This window comes from Papio anubis, chromosome 17, assembly GCF_008728515.1.
Source record: "Papio anubis isolate 15944 chromosome 17, Panubis1.0, whole genome shotgun sequence".
Classification (NCBI taxonomy): domain Eukaryota; kingdom Metazoa; phylum Chordata; class Mammalia; order Primates; family Cercopithecidae; genus Papio; species Papio anubis.
Window position 1 is genome coordinate 27,937,643 of NC_044992.1, and position 23,780 is coordinate 27,961,422.

General features: G+C 42.8%; 1 protein-coding gene across 1 annotated transcript; it reads left to right on the forward strand.

Annotated features, from left to right (window-relative positions):
- Nucleotides 1–2: 2 nt before the first annotated feature.
- Nucleotides 3–23,778, forward strand: SLFN5 (schlafen family member 5). Its single transcript, XM_009190119.4, has 5 exons — nt 3–114; nt 15,048–16,099; nt 17,546–17,671; nt 20,709–21,429; nt 21,604–23,778. Exons 2-5 carry the CDS (start codon nt 15,088–15,090, stop codon nt 22,412–22,414), a joined length of 2,670 nt encoding a protein of 889 aa, XP_009188383.1. The 5' UTR covers nt 3–114; nt 15,048–15,087; the 3' UTR covers nt 22,415–23,778.
- Nucleotides 23,779–23,780: the final 2 nt, after the last annotated feature.

Sequence of the window (23,780 nt, forward strand, 5' to 3'; positions counted from 1 at the left end):
AGCTCAGCTGATATAAGCCCGGGACCCCGCGGGCTCATCTTCTCTGCTCTGGACTTGGGAGGCTCCATTTCCTGCTCCTGGAGGGAGACGCGCTGCAGAGGAGAACCCCGGCGGGTAACGAATCCCCCGCGCTTCTTTGCCCATGCCTTCCCCAAACCTCCTCCAGTCTGCGCGGGTTCTCCTATGGGGCTGTGGTGAAGGCAAGGTGCGGCGACTGCAGCTCCCCGGGTCTGGGAGCTGCCGGAAGAGCGTCTTTCCCGCTGGGGAGATTTAGTTTGTTGACTCAGGAGCACCTCCAACGACAGCTAGCGGCGAAGGACTCGGGAGCTGGGGAGGCTCGGAACGCGGGGCGAGCTGGGGAGGAGGGAGAGACGCCGACCTAGCACAGCCTAAATCTTGCCAAACCAAGCCTGGCAACATTTCCCCACGGTTCAGGAGCACGAAGGACATCCTCCCGAGGATGAAGATAAATGGGTGTGGCCTGGGGACAAATAGGGCCAATGTCCAGTCTATTACAAGAGGCTTTGTTCCAGAGCCTTGCCTATAAGCCCCTGGCTTGGAACGTCAGTCTTGAAACGGTAACAACGGGGGCAGGCTACTAGGGCAGCCCACGAAGCCCTGTATCCCCCATACAGTGACTAACTAGAGCCCCTGTGGGTTCTCTCCGCAGTGGCTGAGACTAAGGTGTGATTCCGTTTCCCTCTTGCATGTGTCCCGGGAGCCAGAGTTGTAGAAGCCCAAATTCAGGCTCAGGCTCAGGAACCAGATGTGCTGTTGATGCCAAACACTGACACACAGGTGCTTGGAGACAGAGGAAGATTTATTCCATTTGGCCAAAGCGAGAAGGCAAGAGGGCAAGACTCTCGAATCCACCCTAACAAAAATAAGTAGCGGGGAGTTCTTATGCGACTAGGAAGGAAGGGAGGGGGACTTTCAGGGAACCTAGGGGGAAAGTCTATTTCTTAGTCTCAGATTACACCTTGAACCACTGGACTTCCGGGCGTCAGCAGCTGGTCGCAATGCCCTTAAAGGCATTCATTCCTTCTGCAAAATTTTTTATGACTCTGAGGCAATATCCTCCTGCTTGACAAAGAAACGGTGCATCGAAAGTTTATAATTATATTGCTAGAAAAAGGAATATTGGGCAAAAAGCGGGTAGCTAACGTGCAAACAAGCAAGGGCCTCATCAGAATTTTCATGGTTTCGTCACTAAAATGTTGGGGTGCTGAAATCTCGAGAGTCTCGGTTGTACCAGAAGGGGATCCTTTGGCACTAATGCAGGCAGGAGGGGATGCTTGAGGGAGGATGGGGGAAACTTTTCAATAGTTTCTCCACCTCCCCTACCAATAGCGGGTGGGAGGGCGGTGGTTTAGAGCCAAGCCTCTAGGACGTGAGAGCAGTGGCTTGAGTTTGTCTGGTCTTGCCCTGTGAGAAGGAGGCGGAGTCAGTGCCTGCCTTTGTAGGGGAAAAAGAAACCGATTCCTAATCTGTTTGTCTGATGGGAAGTGAGAGTCCCTGTGGCAGGATAACAGACAAGCAATTCAGTGTGATAACATCCTGTGTCGGAAACTTTCATTTAAATGTCACAAGAGGCGGGGCACAGTGGTTTATGCCTGTAATCCCGGCACTTTGGGAGGCCAAGGTGGGCGTATCGCGTGAGGTGGGCAGTTCACTTGAGGTCAGGAGTTCGAGACCAGCCTGGCCAAGAGGGTGAAACCCCATCTCTGCAAAAAATAACAAAATTAACTGGGTGTGATGGCACATTCCTGTAATTCCAGCTACTCGGAGCCAGAAGCAGGAGAATTGCTTGAACTCCCCCCACTATAAAAATGTCACGAGACTTAAACTCTTTTGTTTAAGAAAATAAGCAGTTTTATTATTTCCATGTAAGAGGAAGAAGAGGAAAATGCTGTGGTTGACTCCTGGCCTGATTGTAAAAATTCACAGGTGTTTACAGCAGTCCCACTTTAACCACGGGATATGTCCCAAGACCCTAAGTTGATGCCTGAAACCGGATGCCTGAAACCATGGGTAGCACCAAACTGTGTATCTACTATGTTTTTTTCCTATACTTTCACTGTTTTGCTTAAAGAAAGCACTTAAAGAAAGGCTTTTCTTTGGCATGTCTGAATTGCCAGCATCACTACTCTGGAGATTTGAGGCCATTAAATAAAATAAGGGTTACTTGAATATAAGCAATATTAGAGTCGATCTGATAAGTAAGAAGGCTACCAAGTGACTAAGGGCTAGTAGCATATACAGGGTGAGTACACCAGACAAAGAAATGATTCATGTCCCAGGGTGAGAGGCAGTGGATGGCATGAAATTTCATTAGGCTACTCCGAATGAAACTTGAAACTTATGAATCATTTATTTCTGGAATTTTTAATTTAATATTTTCGGACAAGAGCTTATTGTGGTAACTAAAGCATAGAAAGCCAAACCAAAGACAAGGGAGGACTACTCTACACTATTAGAAAATAGAAATCATTTCCAGTATTATTGTCATGGCAAATTGACTCATATGATATACACTCTTTTATGTCTGGCTTCTGTCACTCAGCATCATTGTTTTCAGATTCATCTATGTTGTTGTGGGTACCAATAGTTCTTTCCTTTTTGTTATGGTTGAGTGGTCTTCAATTATATGGATAATGATTATTGGCTTCTTCATTCATCTGCTGATGGGCATTTGGATTGTTTCCAGTTTATAGCTTTCACAAATAAAAATGTTATGAACATTCATGTACAGGTCTTTGTATGGACATATGCCTATTTTTTTTCCTCTTGGGTAAACACTTTAGTGTGGAATGGCTGGGTCAAATGGCAAGCATATGCAGAACTTCTTAAGAAACTGCAAATTATTTTCCAAAATGGTCATACCCCTTTAGATCCCTACCAGGAGTTTATGAGGATGCCCATTCCTTCACATCTTCACCAACAACTAGTATGGTTCGTCATTTTAGCCATTCTAATAGATGAATAGATGTGTAACACTGAAGTTTTAATAGGCATTTCCCTGATGACTAATGATGTTGAGCGTAATTCAATGTGCTTATTTGTATCCATATATCTTCTTTGGTAAATTGTCTATTCAAGTCTTTTATTCATTTTTAAATTCGGGTTTTTTAATCATTACTTTTTGAGTGTTCTGTATGTAATCTATGTCCAAGTTCTTTATCAGTTATGTAATTTGCAAATATCTTCTTCCAGTCAGGGGCTTATATTTTCTTTTTTTTCTTAAACTTTTATTTTAAGTTCAGGGGTACTTGTGCCGGACGTGCAGGTTTGTTACATAGGTAAATGTGTTGCCATGGTGGTGTGCTGCACAGATCATCCCATCGCCTAGATATTAAGCCCAGCATCCATTAGCACCATCCTGATGCTCTCGCTCCTTCTATTGCCCCCTCCTCTGATGGGCTGGGGCTTATATTTTCATCCTCTTAATAGTGTCTTTCAGAAAGAGAAGTTCTTAAAGTCCAATATATCATTTAGAAAAAATTTATTGTGCATCTAGGGCGGGTGCAGTGGCTCATGCCTATAAACTCAGCACTGGGAGGCTGAGGCAGGGAGATCACTTGAGGTCAGGAGTTTGAGACCAGCCCGGTCAACATGGTGAAATGCCATCTCTACTAAAATTACAAAATTTACCCAGGTGGGGTGGCGGCGGGCACCTATAATCCCAGCTACTCGAGAGTCTGAGGCAGGAGAATTGCTTGAACCCAAGAGGCAGAGATTCCAGTGACCGAAATAGCGCCGCTGTACTCCAGCCTGGGCAGCAGAGGGAGACTCCATCAAAAAAAAAAAAAAAAAAAAAAAAAAAATTCTTTTGTTCATCTAACGTCATCTTTAAGAATTGTTTGCCTAACCCAAGGCAAAAATATTTTCTCTTATATTTTTCTCTAGAAATTTTATAGTTGAGAGGCTAAATATACATATAAACTCTGGCCAGGACATATACAAAAATAGAACTCTGACCCACAACTGCTGCAGTAACCAGCCTGGGAAGCCAAACCACAGCTTCTGCAGCAGTTGACTGGTAGTGGTCAGGACCTGGTCAATAACTGACAGCTTCCTTAATTTTTGCTCCAGATTCCACCTTAGGACCAGTCAGAGAAAGCCAAATATGTTCCCCAAACCAATCATACAGGATGTTCATTTCTGATTAGCCTGCTTCCAGCTTCCCTATGACAACACCCTTGAATCATACCATACCTGAGCATTCCCTTTTTGTCACTATCAGTCTTTCTTTCCCCTGCCTGTCTTTGAGGCTCTGACGAATGTGAGTGATGATGGCGACTGACTCCCTCGTTATAGTGAGCTCTGAATAAACAGCCTCTGCTTGTTCTCATCCAGGCAGACTTCATTAATGTCTTTAGTTTCTTTGGAGGTTCCACCAAGATACCATCTGCACTGCCCACTGTGTGGACTCCCATTTTCAAACAGGATGGCTGCTACAGAGGCATCTTGCACCTTGCAGTGAGTGGCTTGTTGAGTTTGCACTGATGTGATAAGTCAGCACTGGCTCTGAATGTCTCTTTGTGTTGAGTTCCTCAGCTACTTATTCTCGTTTGATACCTGGGTTTTGTTATTGGTGTCCATTTATTTGACGCCCTAGGTGGAATCAGGCCATTCTCTTTCACCTTTTTTGGCTCTCTTTTGTGTGTGTTTGTGTTGTGCTGTTTAAAAATGGTTTGTCTGAAGAAGGAGAATGATAGGGTCGGACACAGGCATAGGTCCTATAAGCCTGTTCAAGCTCGCTTCACAGTCCAGTGAGTTTGTGGTTCTCCCTGAACCCACGTCCATGTGAACAAATTTTATTGTGGAGTCACCAATAAAACCAGCTCAGGTTCTCCTTCTGTCTTGCGTTTTTGTCCTGAGAGCTTCACTTTGGTCCACAGGGAGTGCTCTCTCTGGTTTTCTGCCTACTCTGGGGCAAAGATTGTCTGGTCTGTGTTAGGAGGTGGCCAACTGTAAGGTTGGGGACCTGAGACGCAAAATGCACAAGAATTATACTCCTACTGATGGCCAATAGCTCTCATGGGGTCTTCTAAGTCTGCATACCCTCCTCACCTAGGAGAAACTGTTTCTTCTTTGTGCAATACTAACTCATGCACCTACTTTCCTACCTTCCTAATGGCATGACTCCAAGGATGATTTGGGCCTTTACTGGCTACTTTGGGGAACATTTGACTTGAACAAAATTGTTCATTTGACATGCACCTTAGAAAAGCAGGAGTAAGATTTCTCAGGATCAATGGGGCTGCAGTTTTTTTGTTGGTAGGCAGAGGCCTCCAAATGAAATTCTGATCAAAAATTTCTTCATTGAAAGATTCTTTGCCCAAAGCCAATGGGAAATTTGACAAACTTAAGCAACAATGAACTAGACTAATTTCCCTAGTAAATACTTCTTTTTCTTGTCTTCCAGTTGCCTCCCTGTATCCAGCTCTCTCTCTTCCCCCTTGTCCTTCTATTAGGTTGGTGCAAGAGTAATTGCGATTTTTGCCATTACTTTCAATAATCTCTCTCCTGTACTTCAGTCAACTGCTCACTTCTCTTCCCCTTTTTCAGACCCCCTCCCTTTGCCCAATAACTCTCGTAAAACTCCAAAATTCCAGTTGCTTCTGAATATCCATCCCTCTCTTTAAGCCAGGTATGCAGGCATCTGTAGAATTTAAACCTTGGATCCGAACTGAATTAAGAATCATACTTAAAGTTTGTTTCCCTAAACCCAGACAAGACCAGCAAAAATTCATAAAAGAATTTAGAATTCTTCTAGGTACATATGACGTAGGGTTACCTAACCTCTATCAACGTGTACACATGTTGGTCAGAAGCTAAGGTGTTAAATCCTGGAGGGCAAAAGCTAATTGGACAGACTCAGAAAGGGACCCACAGTATCCCTCTTTCCAGTAAATCTGAGGGTTTAAGGAAAAGGATCCAAAAAGTAAGGCAAAGTCTCCTAAAAGCCATACCCCAAACATTTATAATAAAAATCCATCGGACCATGCAAACAAAAAAATAAAGCCATCGGACTTTTTCAGGATAGACTAGGAAATACCTTCCAACACATCAGTTAAAGAAGGTGGTAAAAAGCAGCCCTTTCATCTCATTTTGTCAGTGGAGTTAATTATGAAATTGGAGACTTAATTCTAAAACAGAAATTAGAATGGAAAACAACCCCTTTTTCTGAATTGTAACACCTGGCAGAACATTTTGAAAGAGCTTTAGAACTAAAATGAGACAGGACTCGAAATAAACTTGTGGTTCACTTCCCAATCAACCACCTATTGACAAGGACACTTACAGATATTGTAAACAGAATCAAGACAAATAAAAATCCATCAGTTCAGATCAACGAGGGTGCTCAGAAGAAGGAGAAACTACCCAATAGTCTGCCTTTCCCTAAACACTCAAGATGATTTAACTATAAATACAGGTGGTCAAACTCATCAATTTCTGGATTTCTGGTAAACATGGTGCTACTCTTTCTAAGTTAAACCCTGTCCCTTTTGCTCAATCTCTTCCTCTGAGTAAACATACCACACAGGTGGTAGGTCTTTCAAATAACCCACATATAAGCCACATATTTATTCCATCTCCTAGCCCTCAACTGTAGCCCTTAGTCCTTGACTGAAAAGCATTCCTTCCTGCTCTTTGATACCATGCCAAATTTAATAGAGACTTAATTTGCAAATGGAACTGTAATATGTGCTGATGTTTCAGAGACTTCTCTATTCATAATCAAGTTGCACCTGCTCTGAATACACCTTTGCTTTCTCTATTATATTTGATGCGTATTCCAAATAAATATCTTGACACCAAACCTGACAGTGTAAGGGGCTAAAAATTCCACTCACATAGGACGAATAATTGGAGCAGCAAAATAATAAGCAGAACTTACTAAACTCAGACAGATCCTGTAAAACGATTACTCAAACTTCCTCAATATCCATTGAAGTGAGAAGCAAAGGAAGGACTCGAAGGCCTTATATGCAAAGGTCCTCTTATATCTCCTAGTAACACTCCTGTCCTGCCAGCAAAGAAACCAAGTAGATGGAGATACTGATTTAAGACTTCAGAACCGTCAACAAAATTGTCATTTCTTTTTTCCTAGTAGTGCCTAACTCACACACCATCTGTCATCAATTCTACCTGAAGTCACTTGCTTTACTGTAGTAGAAATTTTCTCTACCTTTTTCAGGGCACCTTTAGACAAAGACAGTCAATACTTTCCTACCTTTGCCTTAGGAAGGACAATGGTATAACTGGACAGTCATGCTCCAGAGATTCATTGAAGCCCCTGTTTTTGTCCAAATGCTCAATCAAGAGTTAAAAGATATAAGTTTTCCCTTGTGATTCAGTTCTGATACAATATAAAAATGATCTCCTACTTTGTTCAGAGAACAAGGAAGTCTGTTAAAAAGATTCCATTTACTTGCTCTCACCCTTAGTAGAAAAGGGACATAAAATTTTTAAGGCTAAGTTACAATTTTACCAAAACACAATTCACTATTTGAGGTAAACTTGTCTAAGGAGGGATAAATATTCTCTCCTGATAGACTAAAGATTATCCAAAGTTATTGTAAATCCCTCACAAAATGACAGATGGAGGATTTCTAGGTTTAACTGGATATTGAAGACAATAGGTGCCAAAGTTTTCTGAAATTGGAGCACCTCTTTACAGATTGACTGTCTTCAGTGAGGGATTCTCTCCTTTGAAAGTCCAAACATAAAGACCTCCTGGAACCTGAAATCAGTTCTTCAACAGCCTCCTTCCCAAAGCACCCCAACTGTAGACAGCCATTTTTTTTCTATTTGTGCAAGAGTGATCTAGACATGCCCTTGGGCCTTTAACTTCATGGAAACCATTAAAACCCCGTTATTTATTGTAGCCTCACTCTTGACCTGTTTAAAAGGCTTATTTCTCTTGTTTTAGGTCATTAGCTGTCACTGGAAAACTTGATGATGCTTCTGCCACACTAGCTCTAGGCTCACTCCTCGCCTGACCTCATGGTTTCTCATGCAGCACAGACATTCCATTTTTTTTTTTTTTTTTTTTTTTGAGACAGAGTCTCACTCTGTCACCCACGCTGGAGTGCAGTGGCATGATCTCGGCTCACTGCAACCTCCACCTCCCAGGTTCAAGTGGTTCTCCTGCCTCAGCCTCCCGAGTGGCTGGGATTACAGGCGCGTACCACCACGCCCAGCTAATTTTGTAATTTATTTTTAGCAGAAACAGGGTTTCACCATGTTGGCCAGGCTGGTCTCAAACTCCTGCCCTCAGGTGATCCGCCCATGAAGAAATCTGGTTGAATCTTTACTCTGATAATCTTTGGTGCTCTCAAAATGGCCACTTGCTGGCACCAAATTATTTAAAATGGATATTAGCTAAATTTCTACATGAAATTACTCATTATGATATAGACAAATTGATCACTGTCTTAAATCAACATCCGTGGGAAAACTAAAAAGACAGCTGAGCAGTGGGGCATGGTGGCTTATACCTGTAATCCCAGCACTTTAAGAGGCTGAGACAGGAGGTTTGCTTGAGGTCATGAGTTTGAGACCAGCCTAGGCAACATTGTAAGACCCTGTCTGTATAAAAAAATTTAAAAATTAGCTGTGCATTGTGGCACATTCCTGTAGTCCTAGCTACTTGGGAGGCTAAGGCAAGAGGATAGCTTGAGCCTAGGAGTTCAAGGCTGCTGTGAGCCATGACTGCACTCCAGCCTGGGTGACAGAGTGAAACCCTGTCTCTAAAAAACCAAAAACCAAAAAGGACAGCTGAGGCTATTTTCAGGTTGTGTGTCACCTGTCAACAACATAATACTAGAAAAATTCTAATGTCACTTTTTGTTTCTCTATATAGTGTGCCTTTTTCCTCTGGATGCTTTGAAGATTTTTTTTCTGTATCACTGGTTTTGAACAACTTAATTATGATGTTCCTCAGTATGTTTTTTGTTTTGTTTTGTTTTGTTTTCACATTTCTTGTGCTTAAGGTTTGTGGAACATCTTAGATCTTGATTTTTTTCTAGTGTTCATCAAATTTTCTTCAAAACTATTTTAGTTGTTTCAGACAGGAGAGTAGCCTAGCCCCTAGTACTCTATTCTGACTGGAAGTGGAAGTCTCATGAATGTAGTTTGGAAAATCACAGTTCCTTAGACACAGGAAGGAATGGCCTCGCCCTCTCCCACTTCTCCTGCTTGCCAGGAGCCTCTTGTGTCTCTGGCTTTTTCTTCTGGCATTTGTTTCTGTATTTCTAAACAGCATGCTTATTTTCTCCGTTCTCCCTCCTACCCTCTCTTATTTTAGATATTGTCTTAGTCCATTTGGGCTGCTGTAACAAAATGCCACGGACTGGGCGGCTTATAAACTACAAAAATTTACTGCCCACAGTTCTGGCGGCTGGGAAGTCCAAGGTGCTGAGAGATTCAGTATCTGGAGAGGGCCCTCATAGATGGTGCCTTCTCACTGGGTCCTCGAATGGTAGGGGGGCATATATGCTCCCTTGGACCTCTTTCACAAGGGCACTAGTCTCACTTATGAGGGTACATCCTCGTGACCTAATCAGCTTCCAATGGCCCCACCTCCTAATACCATCTCCTTCGGGGTTAGGATTTGAACAATGAACTTTAGGGAGTTACAAACATTCAGACCACAGAAGATATTGTTTGTTTCTGTAAGATGACTGTATATTTCCCTCTCTCTGTCTCCCTTTCTCTCTCTCTCTCTCTCTCTCTCTCTCTAATCTTTGGAGACAGGGTCTCACTCTATCACCTAGGCTGGAGTGCAGTGGTATGATCTTGGCTCACTGCAGCCTCAATCCACTGGGCTCAGGAGATCCTCCCACCTCAGCTTCCCAAGTAGGTAGGACTACAGGTGCATACCACCATGCTTGGTATTTTGGTTTTTGAAGAGATGGGGACCCATTATCTCATTATGTTGCCCAGGCTCCTGGCCTCTAGCAATCCTCCCACCTTGGCCTCCCAAAATGGGGGAATTACAGGTGTGAGCCACTGTGCCTGGCCTAAGTATAGCTAACATCTTTTTTTTTTTTTTTTTTTTTTTTTTTTTAGATGGAGTCTCACTCTGTAACCCAGGCTGGAGTGCAGTGGCATGATCTCAGCTCACTGCAGTCTCCAGCTCCTGGGCTCAAGTGAGTCTCATGCCTCAGCCTCTTGAGTAGCTGGTACTACAGCCGTGTGCCACCATACCTGGCTAATTTTTGTGTTTTTAATAGAGATGGGATGTCACCATGTTGGCCACGCTGGTCTCGAACTCCTAACCTCAGGTGATCCACCCGTTTTGTCTTCCCAAAATGCTGGGATTACAAGCATGAGCCACTGCACCTGGCCAACACTTCTTATCCTATGCCTTCCTTCTCCACATCCTGCCAATACAACTGTATCTTATATCATCATTTTTTATCAGAACAATATTCAGGGCTTATATTATCATGACTAGGACTTTATTTACAATGGTGCCAAATAATGCTTTATGGTTATCTTTTATTTACTATACTGCTTTTGTATTTGCCTATTTTCCTAAGTGCCTATGACCAATTCATCCCCTACTCTCCACCCTTTCAGTTTACTAACTGATTAAGTGATCTGTCAATTGCATGGTCTTAGGCGCTATCCACTGAAGCCTACTGCTCTGTTGTGTAGTTTTCCTGGTGATCTATAGCCCTGCTGTACAGCTGTCATTCCCGGACCTCCCTTCACAAACAGCCAGGGAATTTTTAAACCTCCTTTCCTTGTTGAGTCTCTTGTTTCCTGCATCCAGTTTTTTGAGGGAAGAAATGCAGGGGGCAGGGCAAGGACACTGTCCAGATAGTGCGAAATCTGAAATCTCAGTTCACGGTGCCAACTCTTATGACAGAGGGTTCTGTAATCATGCATGAGTCACTGGTTTTCTTCCTACTTCAGAGAACTTCAAATTTTGCTGGCAATGCCCAGCATCCGTCACTGCAGGCATTCTATTTTGGTGTCATCAACTTCCCTGCTCAGGTTTTCACTGCACTTGGCATTCCTTCTGCACATATATCGAGGTTTAAAGTTCTGAATTTCGGCCGGGCGTGGTGGCTCATGCCTGTAATCCCAGCAATTTGGGAGGCTGAAGCGGGTGGATCACCTGAAATCAGGAGTTCGAGACAGCCTGGCTAACATGGCAAAACCCTGTCTCTACTAAAAATACAAAAATTAGCTGGGCATGGTGGCTTGCGCCTGTAGTCCCAGCTACTCGGAAGGCTGAGGAAGGAGAATCACTTGATCCCAGGAGGCAGAGGCTGCAGTGAGCCGAGATCGCGCCACTGCACTCCAGCCTGGGCAATAGAGCGAGGCTCTGTCTCAAAAAAATAAAAATAAATAGATAAATAAATTTCTGGATTTTAAAACACTCACTGTTGTTTTCAATAGTCTATGGGGGTGAAGGAGGGACAGACATCTTTCTTGGGATTCTTACGTTGGAATCTCCTGTTATTCTTCTAATTAGAAAAAGGATTAATTATGTTAAAAAAGACAAATCTTATTGTTAATCGCTCTGCAAACCAACAACACAAAAATATTTAGAGAAAAGTGCTGAAGGAAATGCATTAGAAATGCTATATCTTTAAATGGTGAATTTATAAGTGTTCTTTTTCTTCAGTTCTGCCTTTAGGTTTCTTTTGTTTTTTTGGACATGGAGCACATATTACATTTACTGCTGGGAAATATGTAAGTTGGAATAAAAACAATGTAGAAAACACTGAATCTGCTTTTAGAAAACGACTTCTATGGCGTGTGTGTGTGTGTGTGTGTGTATGTCTGCGTACGTGTGCGTAGGCATGGGTATTTTAGCAGAATCTGATCTAATCTGTGTGTCTGTCAGAGTTAGGAGGTAGCGCCCTAGGGCTTTAACTAGAGATGAAAAGGCATACATGGAACAATGGATGGAGTCCTGCAGGGGACCATTGTCTGCCTGAGCAGAAAGCTTGTACTTGTGTAACAATGGCTGGGGAAAAAATGAAAACTCATTTCATTTTGGGATAATTTTATTGTAAAGTATATCACACGTACAACAGAGAATATAACTTTATTGCATAGTTAAAAATAATATTAAAATGAACACACATGTATTCACCCCAATTAAGAAATACATTTCTAGAAGCTAAGAAGCTTCCTGTATATTTCGCCCCTATTTCTGTCTCCCTAATTCCATCCTCTTCCTCCCCAACCAGAGGCAGCCACTATTTTGAATGTCATGTCTATTATTTCCTTACTTTTCTTTATGATACTACTACCTATATATGTCTCCCTAAATAATATACTATTTAGTTTTACCTGTTTTTGAACTTCATGTAAATGGAATCATAATAGATGTGTTCTGTGGTTTGTGTATTTTTTACAACATTGTATTCTTAGAGTTCTTTCAAAATAGTGCATATAGACCAGGCGCACTGGCTCACGCCTGTAATCCCAGCACTTTGGGAGGCCAAGGCAGGCAGATCACTGGTTAGGAGTTCAAGACCAGCCTGGCAAACATGGTGAAACCCATCTCTGCTAAAAATACAAAAATTAGCCGAGCATGGTGGCAGGCACCTGTAGTCCCAGATCCTCGGGAGGCTGAGGCAGGAGAATCGCTTGAACCCTGGAAGCGGAGTTTGCAGTGAGCTGAGATCACGCCACTGCACTCCAACCCAGACAACAAGAGCTAGACTCCATCTCAAAAAAACAAAACAAAATAGGGCCTGTTTTAGTGAAAGCGAATGTCATTTTCCATACTGAGAATGACTTTATCAACATTTATTTCCAATTTTTTTGCTGTTTTGAACAGCAATGCTTTGAAAATTCTTGTTCATCTCTCCAGGATATCTGCTTTTTTTTTTCTGTTTTAATCTCACAAAACACTACCAAGTTGGTTCCTTTAAACCTGTTTCAGAGTATATGAACATAGGTTAAAACAATTTTCCCAAAGACATAAAGCTGGCAAATACTGGGAGTTTGAACTCAGGTTTTCCTCATTCCACAGCCCAAGCGATTTACTATTACAAGGTGCCACCTTCCTTTTAGTGATTGCCTTGTGGCACAGCTGCATGAAATTGTGGATACTGAGGTCAATCAGGTCATAAAAAGCCTCTTTTGATCTGATTTCATGCTTATCAAGCAACCTTCTGAAATCTGGCTTCACATACTTTATACCAGGGGTCCCCAACCCCCCGGCCGTGGACCAGTACTTGTCTGTGTCCTGTTAGGAACCGGGCTGAACAGCAGGAGGTGAGTGTGAGTGAGCATTATCGCCTGAGCTTTGCCTCCTGTCATATCAGCGGTGGCATTAGGTTCTCATAGGAGCATGAACCCTATTGTGAACTGTGCATGTGAGGGATCTAGGCTGCGTGCTCCTTATGAGAATCTAATGCCTGATGATCTGAGGTAGAACAGTGCCATCCTGAAACCATCCCCTCACCAACCCCCAACCCCCATCCGTGAAAAAATTGTCTTCCATGAAACTGATCCTGGGGACCACTGCTCTGCATCTACAGGAAGGAATGAGAAGCTTTGAAATAAACGCCTGAGCTCCCCGATAGTTACATTTCCCACTGAACAGTAATCAAGTAATCACTGTGGCTCAGCTATTTCTATTTTGAGTTTGGGGTACGAAATCACCTTCCCTCAGAAGGGAACTTTGGGGTTCTAAAAAGATTAATTTTGTGGTCCTGAAATGTCTAAGACTAGGTCTTGGATACAGTTAATTTCACCAAGGACCTGCCATTCCAGTGGCAATTCTTGGCAGCTGGGGCAGGTGGCTTTTCCTGGTAACACCCCAACAAAAACTTGAGCTCTTTTGCAGGTGGCTTTTCCTGGTAACACCCCAACAAAAACTTGAGCTCTTTTGCCAATGTTTACACTGTGTACTCATGATTTATTATCTACTGGATCTCAGATCCTTTGCTCTCACTGGAGTAAACACTTTTTTTTTTTTGGCAGCAGTGCTTGATGTCTTGTAGAGTTACTCTGGAGCAAGCTGAATAACTGCATCCTGGTGCTGAGATGTTGGGCTCAGTCTTGCCTATGCCCCTTCTCACTGAAAATGCCCCTGCTCACAGAAACACAGCTACTATGTATATATATGATTTTTTTTTTCACAAGATGGAAACCATTTGGATTAGGGGAAGCTAACATCATTGCTATGTATCTGTTCCATAGCAACAAGACAGATTTTTAACTCAATCAGATGTGTTCCCTCCTGATATTAGGCTATAAAATAATCTGAAAATTGCCAAGGTCTCAGGGAGAGGAGAAAGACAAAAACATCAAGAAAAACAATAAATATTAGCACACCCCAGAGATACTTCTGATCACAAAAGCTTTCTCATTGCTTCCCAGTTCCAGTCCACAAATATCAATGTAAAATTTTCTGTTTTCTGCAACTGACCTGTGAGACTCTGCCACTTTGAGAACTTGGCAGAAAGTTACTAAATACACAGCATAAAGATAACCTGTTGGTCATTTCTGTGGGGGCGGTGTGCTTCCAGCAGACTCAGTTCCTCAACTCCCCTTACAAATTCATGTATAAATCTGACCTCCAGCTATGTGGGAATTGCATTCATCCATTTTCACACTGCTGTTAAAGACGAACCTGAGACTAATTTATAAAGAAAAAGAGCTTTAATGAACTCACAGTTCCACATGGCTGGGGAGGCCTGACAATCACGACGGAAGGTGAAAGCCACGTCTTACGTGGAGGCAGGCAAGAAAGAAATGAAAGCCAAGTGAAAGGGGAAACCCTTTATGAAACCATCAGATCTCGTGAGACTTATTCACTACCACGAGAACAAAATGGGGGAAATGCCCACCATGGCTCAATTATCTCCCACTGGGTTCCTCCTACAACACATAGGAATTATGGGAGCTACAGTTCCAGATGAGATTTGGGTGGGAACACAGTCAAATCATATCACGAATAAATGAATGGACCAACCTCAGCAGGATGGCCTTAACCCGTTGATTTTCCTGCCTCTCCTATTCTTGTCCTGTTCTAATGGTTCTATCTTTCTGTTTTTCAGGAGAACATTTCAGAATAGGAATAGGCCAAGTGCTGAGAAGATGAGTCTTAGGATTGATTCGAATACAAACTTTCCGGAGTGTGTTGTAGATGCAGGAAAAGTCATCCTTGGGACTTGGCGGAGGCAGGAGATGGACCCTCGCCTGCGGGAGAAACAGAATGAAATCATTCTGCAAGCAGTATGTGCTCTGCTGAATTCTGGTGGGGGCATAATCAAGGCTGAGATTGAGAACAAAGGCTACAATTATGAAAGTCATGGAGTAGGATTGGATGTGCCTCCAAGTTTCAGAAGCCATTTAGATGAGATGCAGCAGGAAAACCACTTTTTGATTTTTGTGAAATCATGGAACACAGAGGCTGGTGTGCCACTTGCTACCTTATGCTCCAATTTGTACCACAGACAGAGAACATCCACCGATGTCATGGATTCTCAGGAAGCTCTGGCATTCCTCAAAGGGAGGACTCAGATTCTTACGAATATTAATGTTTCCAATTCATTAAGTCCACAGGCAGCTCAGAGTAGTGTACAATATGAAGGTAACACAAAGGCCTTAGCTGCTGCTTTATTTGATAGAAAGCGGCTTCAGTATCTGGAAAAACTCAACTTCCCTGAGTCCAAACATGTTGAATTTGTAATGTTCTCAACAGACGTGTCGCACTGTGTTAAAGACAGACTTCCGAAGTGTGTTTCTGCGTTTGCAAATACCGAAGGAGGATATGTATTTTTTGGTGTGCACGATGGGACTTGTCAAGTGATCGGATGTGAAAAAGAGAAAATAGACCTTACGAGCTTGAGGGCTTCTATTGATGGCTGTATTAAGAAGCTACCTGTCCATCATTTCTGCACACAGAGGCCTGAGATACAGTATGTCCTTAACTTCCTTGAAGTGCATGATAAGGGGGCCCTTCGTGGATATGTCTGTGCAATCAAGGTGGAGCAATTCTGCTGTGCGGTGTTTGCCAAAGCGCCTAGTTCCTGGCAGGTGAAGGACAACCGTGTGAGACAATTGCCCACAAGAGAATGGACTGCTTGGATGATGGAAGCCGACCCAGGTTAGGGAGCAATATCCAAAATGGTTGTAATGTTTGCTGGCAGCAAGGCAGGGCAGATCAGAGAGGAAAGAGAGACATGGTATTCCTTGGCATCTGGGGAAAGAGATTTACTCTCTGAGTTGCAATTGTCTGACTTATTAATCCCTGTAGATGCAGTTCGTGGATTATTGCCCTTCCTTTTTTCTGCCATCTTAATTAGTCTTCATTCAATAGATGCCCTGGCTAGTAGCCCCATTAAAGGCTGGTGCAGGGGGCTGTTTGACCTAGTTATTTCAATTTTCACATCCTTTCTTATGTACATATTCAAGCCTCTTCTCTTATTTTTCTATTATGAGCTTGCATTTAATTAGTCAGGAAATTTCTTTTTTTCACATGTACAGATGTGTCCCCTTTAATTTACTGCCACTTTCCTCTGACTTTCCCTTTTTTTTTTTTTTTATTATACTTTAAGTTCTAGGGTACATGTGCATAACGTGCAGGTTTGTTACATATGTATACTTGTGCCATGTTGGTGTGCTGCACCCATCACCTCATCAGCACCCATCAACTCGTCATTTACATGGGGGGAGGGATTCCATTGGGAGTTATACCTGACTTTCCCTTCTTAAATATTCGCCCTTTCTCACTGCCCACTTCCCTTTTTTGGACCAAAACATGACCAAATCATGGCTTTCGCTCTGTTTTCCCATTTTTTCCTTTGGGGAGCCAGTACGTGATAAGCCAGAGGATGGTTGGTGACACGCATCTACTCTGGAAAAGGAAAGCCTGAGATAAAATTAGACAAGAGAAAACCAATAGTAACTTCTTCAAAAGTCCAGAAAAAACAAAGTCCACTTCAGAATCTGCTTGGATATTTATATCCATTGGCCTTTGCATCTTCTCATCATTTGTCTTTTAAAAATAGCATTCTGAAAATATAAAAACAGGCTGGGTATGGTGGCTCATGCCTATAATCCCAGCACTTTGGGAGTCCGAGGGGGGCAGATCACCTGAGGTCAGGAGTTCGAGACCAGCCTGGCCAACATGGTGAAACTCCGTCTCTATCAAAAATACAAAAAATTAGCTGGATGTGGTGATGCACGCTTGTAATCCCAGCTACTCAGGAGGATCACTTGAACCTGAGAGACGGAGGTTGCAGAGAGCTGAGACCATGCCACTGCACTCCAGCCTGGGCAACAGAGTGAGACTGTCTCAAAATATAAATAAATAAATAATAGAAATATAGTTTCGTTTTGACATAATAAAATTAAAAAGTGTTGCTTCATGCTAGGTTTTTTCCTTCAAAAACCTCAGTAGGCTTTCCTGAGCTCACCCAAGATGTAAAGGCAAGTATCTGTGGGCCGTGGCTTGAGTTGTAAGACTAGGTGAAAGACTTTGCAGCACAGTTCAGCTGTAAGTTGGGGTCTGCCTTTTTGCATATTGAATCCTTGGTTCTTGTTTCCTAAGATCTTTCCAGGTGTCCTGAGATGGTCCTTGCGTTGAGTTTGTCATCTGCCACACCCCACAGCAAGACCGTGTGCATTCATAAGAATTTGGAACGTCTGAAAGAGCAGCAGAAACGCTACTTTCCAGGTAATTGGCCATCTCTGGTTGCTTTGGAATATGTTGATTGTTCATTCATATAAAAAATTGACTCCTACTTTATATTATATACGGAATCAATTCCAGAGGTTTAAGGACTTAAATATGAAAGCCAAACCTTTAAAACTGTCAGTAGAAAATATATATGAGTAATTATATCATTGGGGTAGGAAAGGATTTCCTAAACCAGACACAAAAGGATCAAACTTAAACAAAAAGATTGATAAATGTTACTACATTAAAATTAAGAGCTGTTCCTCAAAATATACCTTAAAGAAAGTGAAAAGACTGGGCACAGTGGTTCATACCTATAATCCCAGCACTTGAGTGAGGTGTGGAATTGCTTAAGTCCAGGAGTTTGAGACCAGCCTGGACAACATAGCAAGACCCCGTCTCTACAAAGTAGCGGCACTCTACTATGCCCGGCTAATTTTTTAACTTTTGTAGAGATGGAGTCTCCCTGTGTTGCCCAGGTTGGTTTCAAACTCCTGGACTCAAGCAATCCTTCCACCTGAGCTTCCCAAAGTGCTGGGATTACAGGCATGAGCCACTACGCCCAGCCACCAGTCTTTTTTTTTTTTTTTTTTTTTTGAGATAAAGTTTCATTCTTGTTGCCCAGGCTGGAGTGCAATGGTGAAACCTTGGCTCACTGCAACCTCCACCTCCTGGGTTCAAGCGGTTCTTCTGCCTCAGCCTTCCAGGTAGCTGGAATTAGAGGTGCATGCCACCACACCCAGCTATTTTTTTTTTTCATTTTTATTAGAGACGGGGTTTCACCATGTTGGCCAGGCTGGTCTGAAACTTCTGACGTCAGGTAATATACCCACCTCAGCCTCCCAAAGTGCTGGAATTACAGGTATGAGCCACAGCGCCCAGCCCAGTCATTTTTTTGATGGACTTTTATATGATGTTTAATTTCTTCATTTTTAAACATTGCTACAGTATACATTTTACCATAATATACCTGAGGTGTTCTTTAAGGATAAATTCCAAGTGGTGGCCGGGCACAGTGGCTCAGGCCTGTAATCCCAGCACTTTGGGAGGCCGAGGCAAATGGATCACAAGGTCAGGAGATCAAGACCATCCTGGCTAACAGAGTGAAACCCCTTCTGTACTAAAAATACAAAAAATTAGCTGGGCGTGGTGGTATGCGCCTGTGGTCCCAGCTCCTCAGGAGGTTGAAGAAAGAGAATCTCTTGAACCCGGTAGGCGGAGGTTGCAGTGAGCCGAGATTGTGCCACTACACTCCAGCCTGGGCGACAGAGCGAGACTCCATCTCAAAAAAGAAAAGAAAAGAAAAGAAAAAAATTCCAAATAGTATAATTGCTTGTAAATTTAGATGGATATCGCCAGATTGTAATCCAAAACATATATCCAAATACACTTTCACCAACATGATATTATCATGGCATTTCTCTTCTGGAAGAAGCTTGGAATCATTTTATCCTACCAGAAAGAAAAAGGGAGATGGCCGGGTGAGGTGGCTCACACCTGTAATCCCGGCACTTTAGGAGACCGAGGTGGGAGGATCACTTGAGCCCAGGAGTTTAAGACCAGCCTAGGCAACATGGTGAAACTCTGTCTCTACAAAGAAATACAAAAATTAGCTGGATATGGTGGCATGTACTTGTAGTCCCAGCTACCTGGAAAACTGAGGTGGGAGAATCACCTGAGCTCAGGAAGTAGAGGCTGCAGTGAGCCATGATCATACCATTGTACCCCAGTTTAGGTGACAGAGCAAGACCGCGTCCCTCCCCCCCACTAAAAAAGAGTCTCCATGCTATCCCTTTTTAGTCAAACACTCCCCAAATCCCTAACCTCTGGCATCTGTAAATGAAACCATACAGTACGTAATCTTGCCAGGTTTTAAGATGGCACTCTAATGCCTTCCTCCCCATCCTCGTTTTCACCTCTTTGCTTCACACTTTGGATGTCAGCAACACAAACTGCTTGGAGTGAGTGACCTGAATGGACTTTGCTTTTTTTTTTTTTTTTGAGACAGGATCTCACTCTGTTGCGCAGGCTGGAGTGCAGTGTTGTGACCTCAGCTCACCGCAATCTCCGCCTCCTGGGTTCAAGCGATTCTTGTGCCTCAGCCCCCCGAGAAGCTGGGATTACAGGCACGCACCACCATGCCTGGCTAATTTTTGTATTTTTTGTAGAGATGGGGTTTCACCATGTTGGCCAGGCTGGTCTTGAACTCCTGGGCTTAAGTGATCCAACTGCCTCAGCCTCCCAGAGTGCTGGGATCACAGGCATGAGCCACCGCGCCCGGCTTCCTTGCTGTTTCTTGTTCCTGAGTGTTACTCATGTGCCCTCTTATGACCATCTCTCTATTCTCCTCTTCAACTCACAAACTCAAAGTCATCCTTTAAAAATCAGCTCAGGGCTGGGTGTGGTGGCTCACGCCTGTAATCCCAGCACTTTGGGAGGCCCAGGCGGGCAGATCACCTGAGCCCAGGAGTTTGAGACTAGCCTGGCCAACACGGTGAAACCCCATCTCTACAAAAAATAGAAAAATTAGCTGGGCGTGGTGGTGCACACCGTTGGTCCCAGCTACTCCAGAGGCTGAGGCAGGAGAATCACTTGAACTCAGAAGACAGAGGTTGCAGTGAGCTGAGATCATGCCACTGTACTCTGGCCTGTGTGACAGAGTAAGACTCCATCTCAAAAAAAAAAAAAAAAAGGAAAAGAAAAAAGAGAAAAAAGAATCAGCTCAGGTGTTTCCTTCTTCATACTTTCATATTTTCTTCTTTCCTAAATTGTACCTTTCCTTGGTATTCACATAATACTTTCTGTCCTTCCCTCTGGTTGTATTGACCACTTTGTACCATAATTATTATTGTCTGTTTATACCAGCTAATTAGTGCTCCATCAAAACGAGAATTGTTTATCCTTTTATTACTAATGTATAAGCTATTGTAGATACATGGTAGAGTGCCAGTGTTGATTGAACCTTCTACGTATAATGATGATTGCTAGCTTGTCTGAGGCTTTTCTAATTTCTTCCCATTCTTTCCCTGTCTAGTATTTTCAGACAGAGTGGTGTATACTCCAGAAAGCCTCTACAAGGAACTCTTCTCACAACATAAAGGACTCAGAGACTTGATAAATACAGAAATGCGCCCTTTCTCTCAAGGAATATTGATTTTTTCTCAAAGCTGGGCTGTGGACTTAGGTCTGCAAGAGAAGCAGGGAGTCATCTGTGATGCTCTTCTAATTTCCCAGAACAACACCCCTATTCTCTACACCATCTTCAGCAAGTGGGATGCAGGGTGCAAGGGCTATTCTATGGTAGTTGCTTATTCTTTGAAGCAGAAGCTGGTAAACAAAGGCGGCTACACTGGGAGGTTATGCATTACCCCCTTGGTCTGTGTGCTGAATTCTGATAGAAAAGCACAGAGCGTTTGCGGTTCATATTTACAAATTTACCCTGAATCCTATAACTTCATGACCCCCCAGCACATGGAAGCCCTGTTACAGTCCCTCGTGATAGTCTTGCTTGGGTTCAAATCCTTCTTAAGTGAAGAGCTGGGCTCTGAGGTTTTGAACCTACTGACAAATAAACAGTATGAGTTGCTTTCAAAGAACCTTCGCAAGACCAAAGAGTTGTTTGTTCATGGCTTACCTGGATCAGGGAAGACCATCTTGGCTCTTAAGATCATGGAGAAGATCAAGAATGTGTTTCACTGTGAACCGACTAACATTCTCTACATCTGTGAAAATTACCCCCTGAAGAAGTTGGTGAGGTATGCTGCCTGTCTGTGTTCACTTTCTTTTCTTGAGTGACTGTGGCTGGTGTGGCTTTCAGTTTACTTGCTAAAATTCATATTGCATTTACCGTGCCCAGAGGGGTTTAAGAGTAGAATTGGCTTTGTTTGTTTCATTGGGGGAAAACCTGACTGTGTTTCTTACTGTTTCAGCAAGAAAAACATCTGCCAGCCAGTGACCCGGAAAACCTTCATGAAAAACAACTTTGAACACGTCCAGCACATTGTCATTGATGATGCTCAGAATTTCCGCACTGAAGATGGGGACTGGTATGGGAAAGCAAAGTTCATCACTCAGACAGCAAGGGATGGCCCAGGAGTTCTCTGGATCTTTCTGGACTACTTTCAGACCAATCACTTGAGTTGCAGTGGCCTCCCACCTCTCTCAGCCCAGTATCCAAGAGAAGAGATCACCAGAGTGGTCCGCAGTGCAGATCCAATAGCCAATTACCTACAACAAATAATGCAGGAAGCCAGACAAAATCTTCCACCTAACCTCCCCCCTGAGTCCCTGGAGATGCTCTATGAACCTAAATGGGCTCAAGGTGTCCCAGGCAACTTAGAGATTATTGAAGACTTGAACTTGGAGGAGATACTGGTCTATGTAGCGGATAAATGCCGTTTCCTCTTCCGGAATGGTTATTCTCCGAGGGATATTGCTGTGCTTTTCACCAAAGCAAGTGAAGTGGAAAAATATAAAGACAGGCTTCTAACAGCAATGAGGAAGAGAAAAATGTCTCAGCTCGAGGAGGAATGTGATCTGTTACTACAGGTCGGTGACGCATTGGATGTTCTGACCAATCACATTGTGTTGGACAGTGTCTGTCGATTTTCTGGCCTGGAAAGAAATATCGTATTTGGAATCAATCCAGGAGTAACCCAACAAGCTGGGGTCTACAATCTTCTGCTCTGTTTGGCTTCTAGGGCAAAAAGACATCTGTATATTCTGAAGGCTTCTGTGTGACAGGAAAACCCAAGCCTAAGAAACAATTAAGTGATTCTCATCTCTAATTAACTGTGAAACCATTTGATCCAAATATGTAGGCACACACTCACTTACTAAGTCACATACTTTTCTAGGTGCTGGGGATTGAGGATGAATCGATGTAAGATTTCTCCTTTAGGGCAGAGACATACCGCTGACAAGTACATAGATAGACAAGGAATTTCCCATAGTAATAAGGGATATCAATAATTAGAGGACCGTGAGACTCAGAGGTGTGTGCGTGTGTGTGTATGTATGTGTGCATGTGTGCGCGCACATGTGTGTAGGTAGATGGAGGGAGGGGGTGGTTATTTTGGGTGGTCAGGGAAGTGCTCAGTGAGGGAAGAACTTGTCATGAGAATCTCTGAGTGTGCCAGGCAGACTCAGATATTTTCATTACTTTTTAACATGGCCGTGTGCAGAAAGGTTTGAATGGGATGTGCAGGGAGAATGTGAAGGATGGAGCGGGTAGCGCATCTGGCCTTGTATGTGCCAGGAACAGGAGAGACATGTTTTGAAATGTAAGATCACAGGCTGTTTTTTGCAAGATCACATTATATTACTTTATTATTTTCTGCTTTTTCTTTTAACGGCATTAGTGTTTTTGATCACTATATTTTAAAATGCTTTTTGTGTGCCTTTTGGTTATTTGGAATCTGTTCCTTAGCTCTAATTTTTTATTCTTACGGAGAGTCTTAGGTTACTACATGAAGGTAAGACTGCCACAGTCCCCCAGGGAGACACGCTGTGTTTTACTGATTGATTTGAAGATGACAGAGGGCCTAGGGGGATGAATGTATTGGACTCAAAGGTTGCATTTTGTGTTTCCACTTAATTTAATAATCAACAAAACGACAAAGTCAGTTTAATATCTTTCTTCTGCTGAGTCTTCAGGATTTTAGCTAGTCTTTCAAAAGTCATTGCTACAAAAGTGCATATTTCTCATTTCCCGTGGGTCTCTAGAAACTCTCTCAATATTTAAAGCCAAACAAATCCATCTTTTCTGAGAGACAGAAACCAAAAAATTCAAAGCGTTAATTCACTGTTAAAAACAGCAAGGCCCTGCTATTTCCCAAGAGTAAGGAAATTTAAAATTCTCATTGTAAGAAGTATGAACTTGAAGCTAGCATTGGTTTATTTCTGGCAGCTACTTACAATATTAAAAACTTTACTTTTTAAATTTAAGACAGTTTCACAGGAAAGCATGAAATTAGTCTATTGTGAAATGTTTTTACAACTAACTTGGAATATACTGCAAATCACTAGTAAGTAGAGACATATTTAGGATAAAATGACTAATAAAACAGTTGGTAATTCTGAATAAAGATCTGAATAAATCCAGATC

Excerpts from the sequence above, each read along its gene's own strand:
- SLFN5 (XM_009190119.4), top strand. The coding sequence starts at position 15,088 with ATGAGTCTTAGGATTGATTCGAATACAAACTTTCCGGAGTGTGTTGTA. Across the intron at positions 17,672-20,708 it reads GCAGAAACGCTACTTTCCAG|TATTTTCAGACAGAGTGGTG; the intron begins GTAATTGGCCAT and ends TTCCCTGTCTAG. Across the intron at positions 21,430-21,603 it reads CCCCTGAAGAAGTTGGTGAG|CAAGAAAAACATCTGCCAGC; the intron begins GTATGCTGCCTG and ends TTACTGTTTCAG.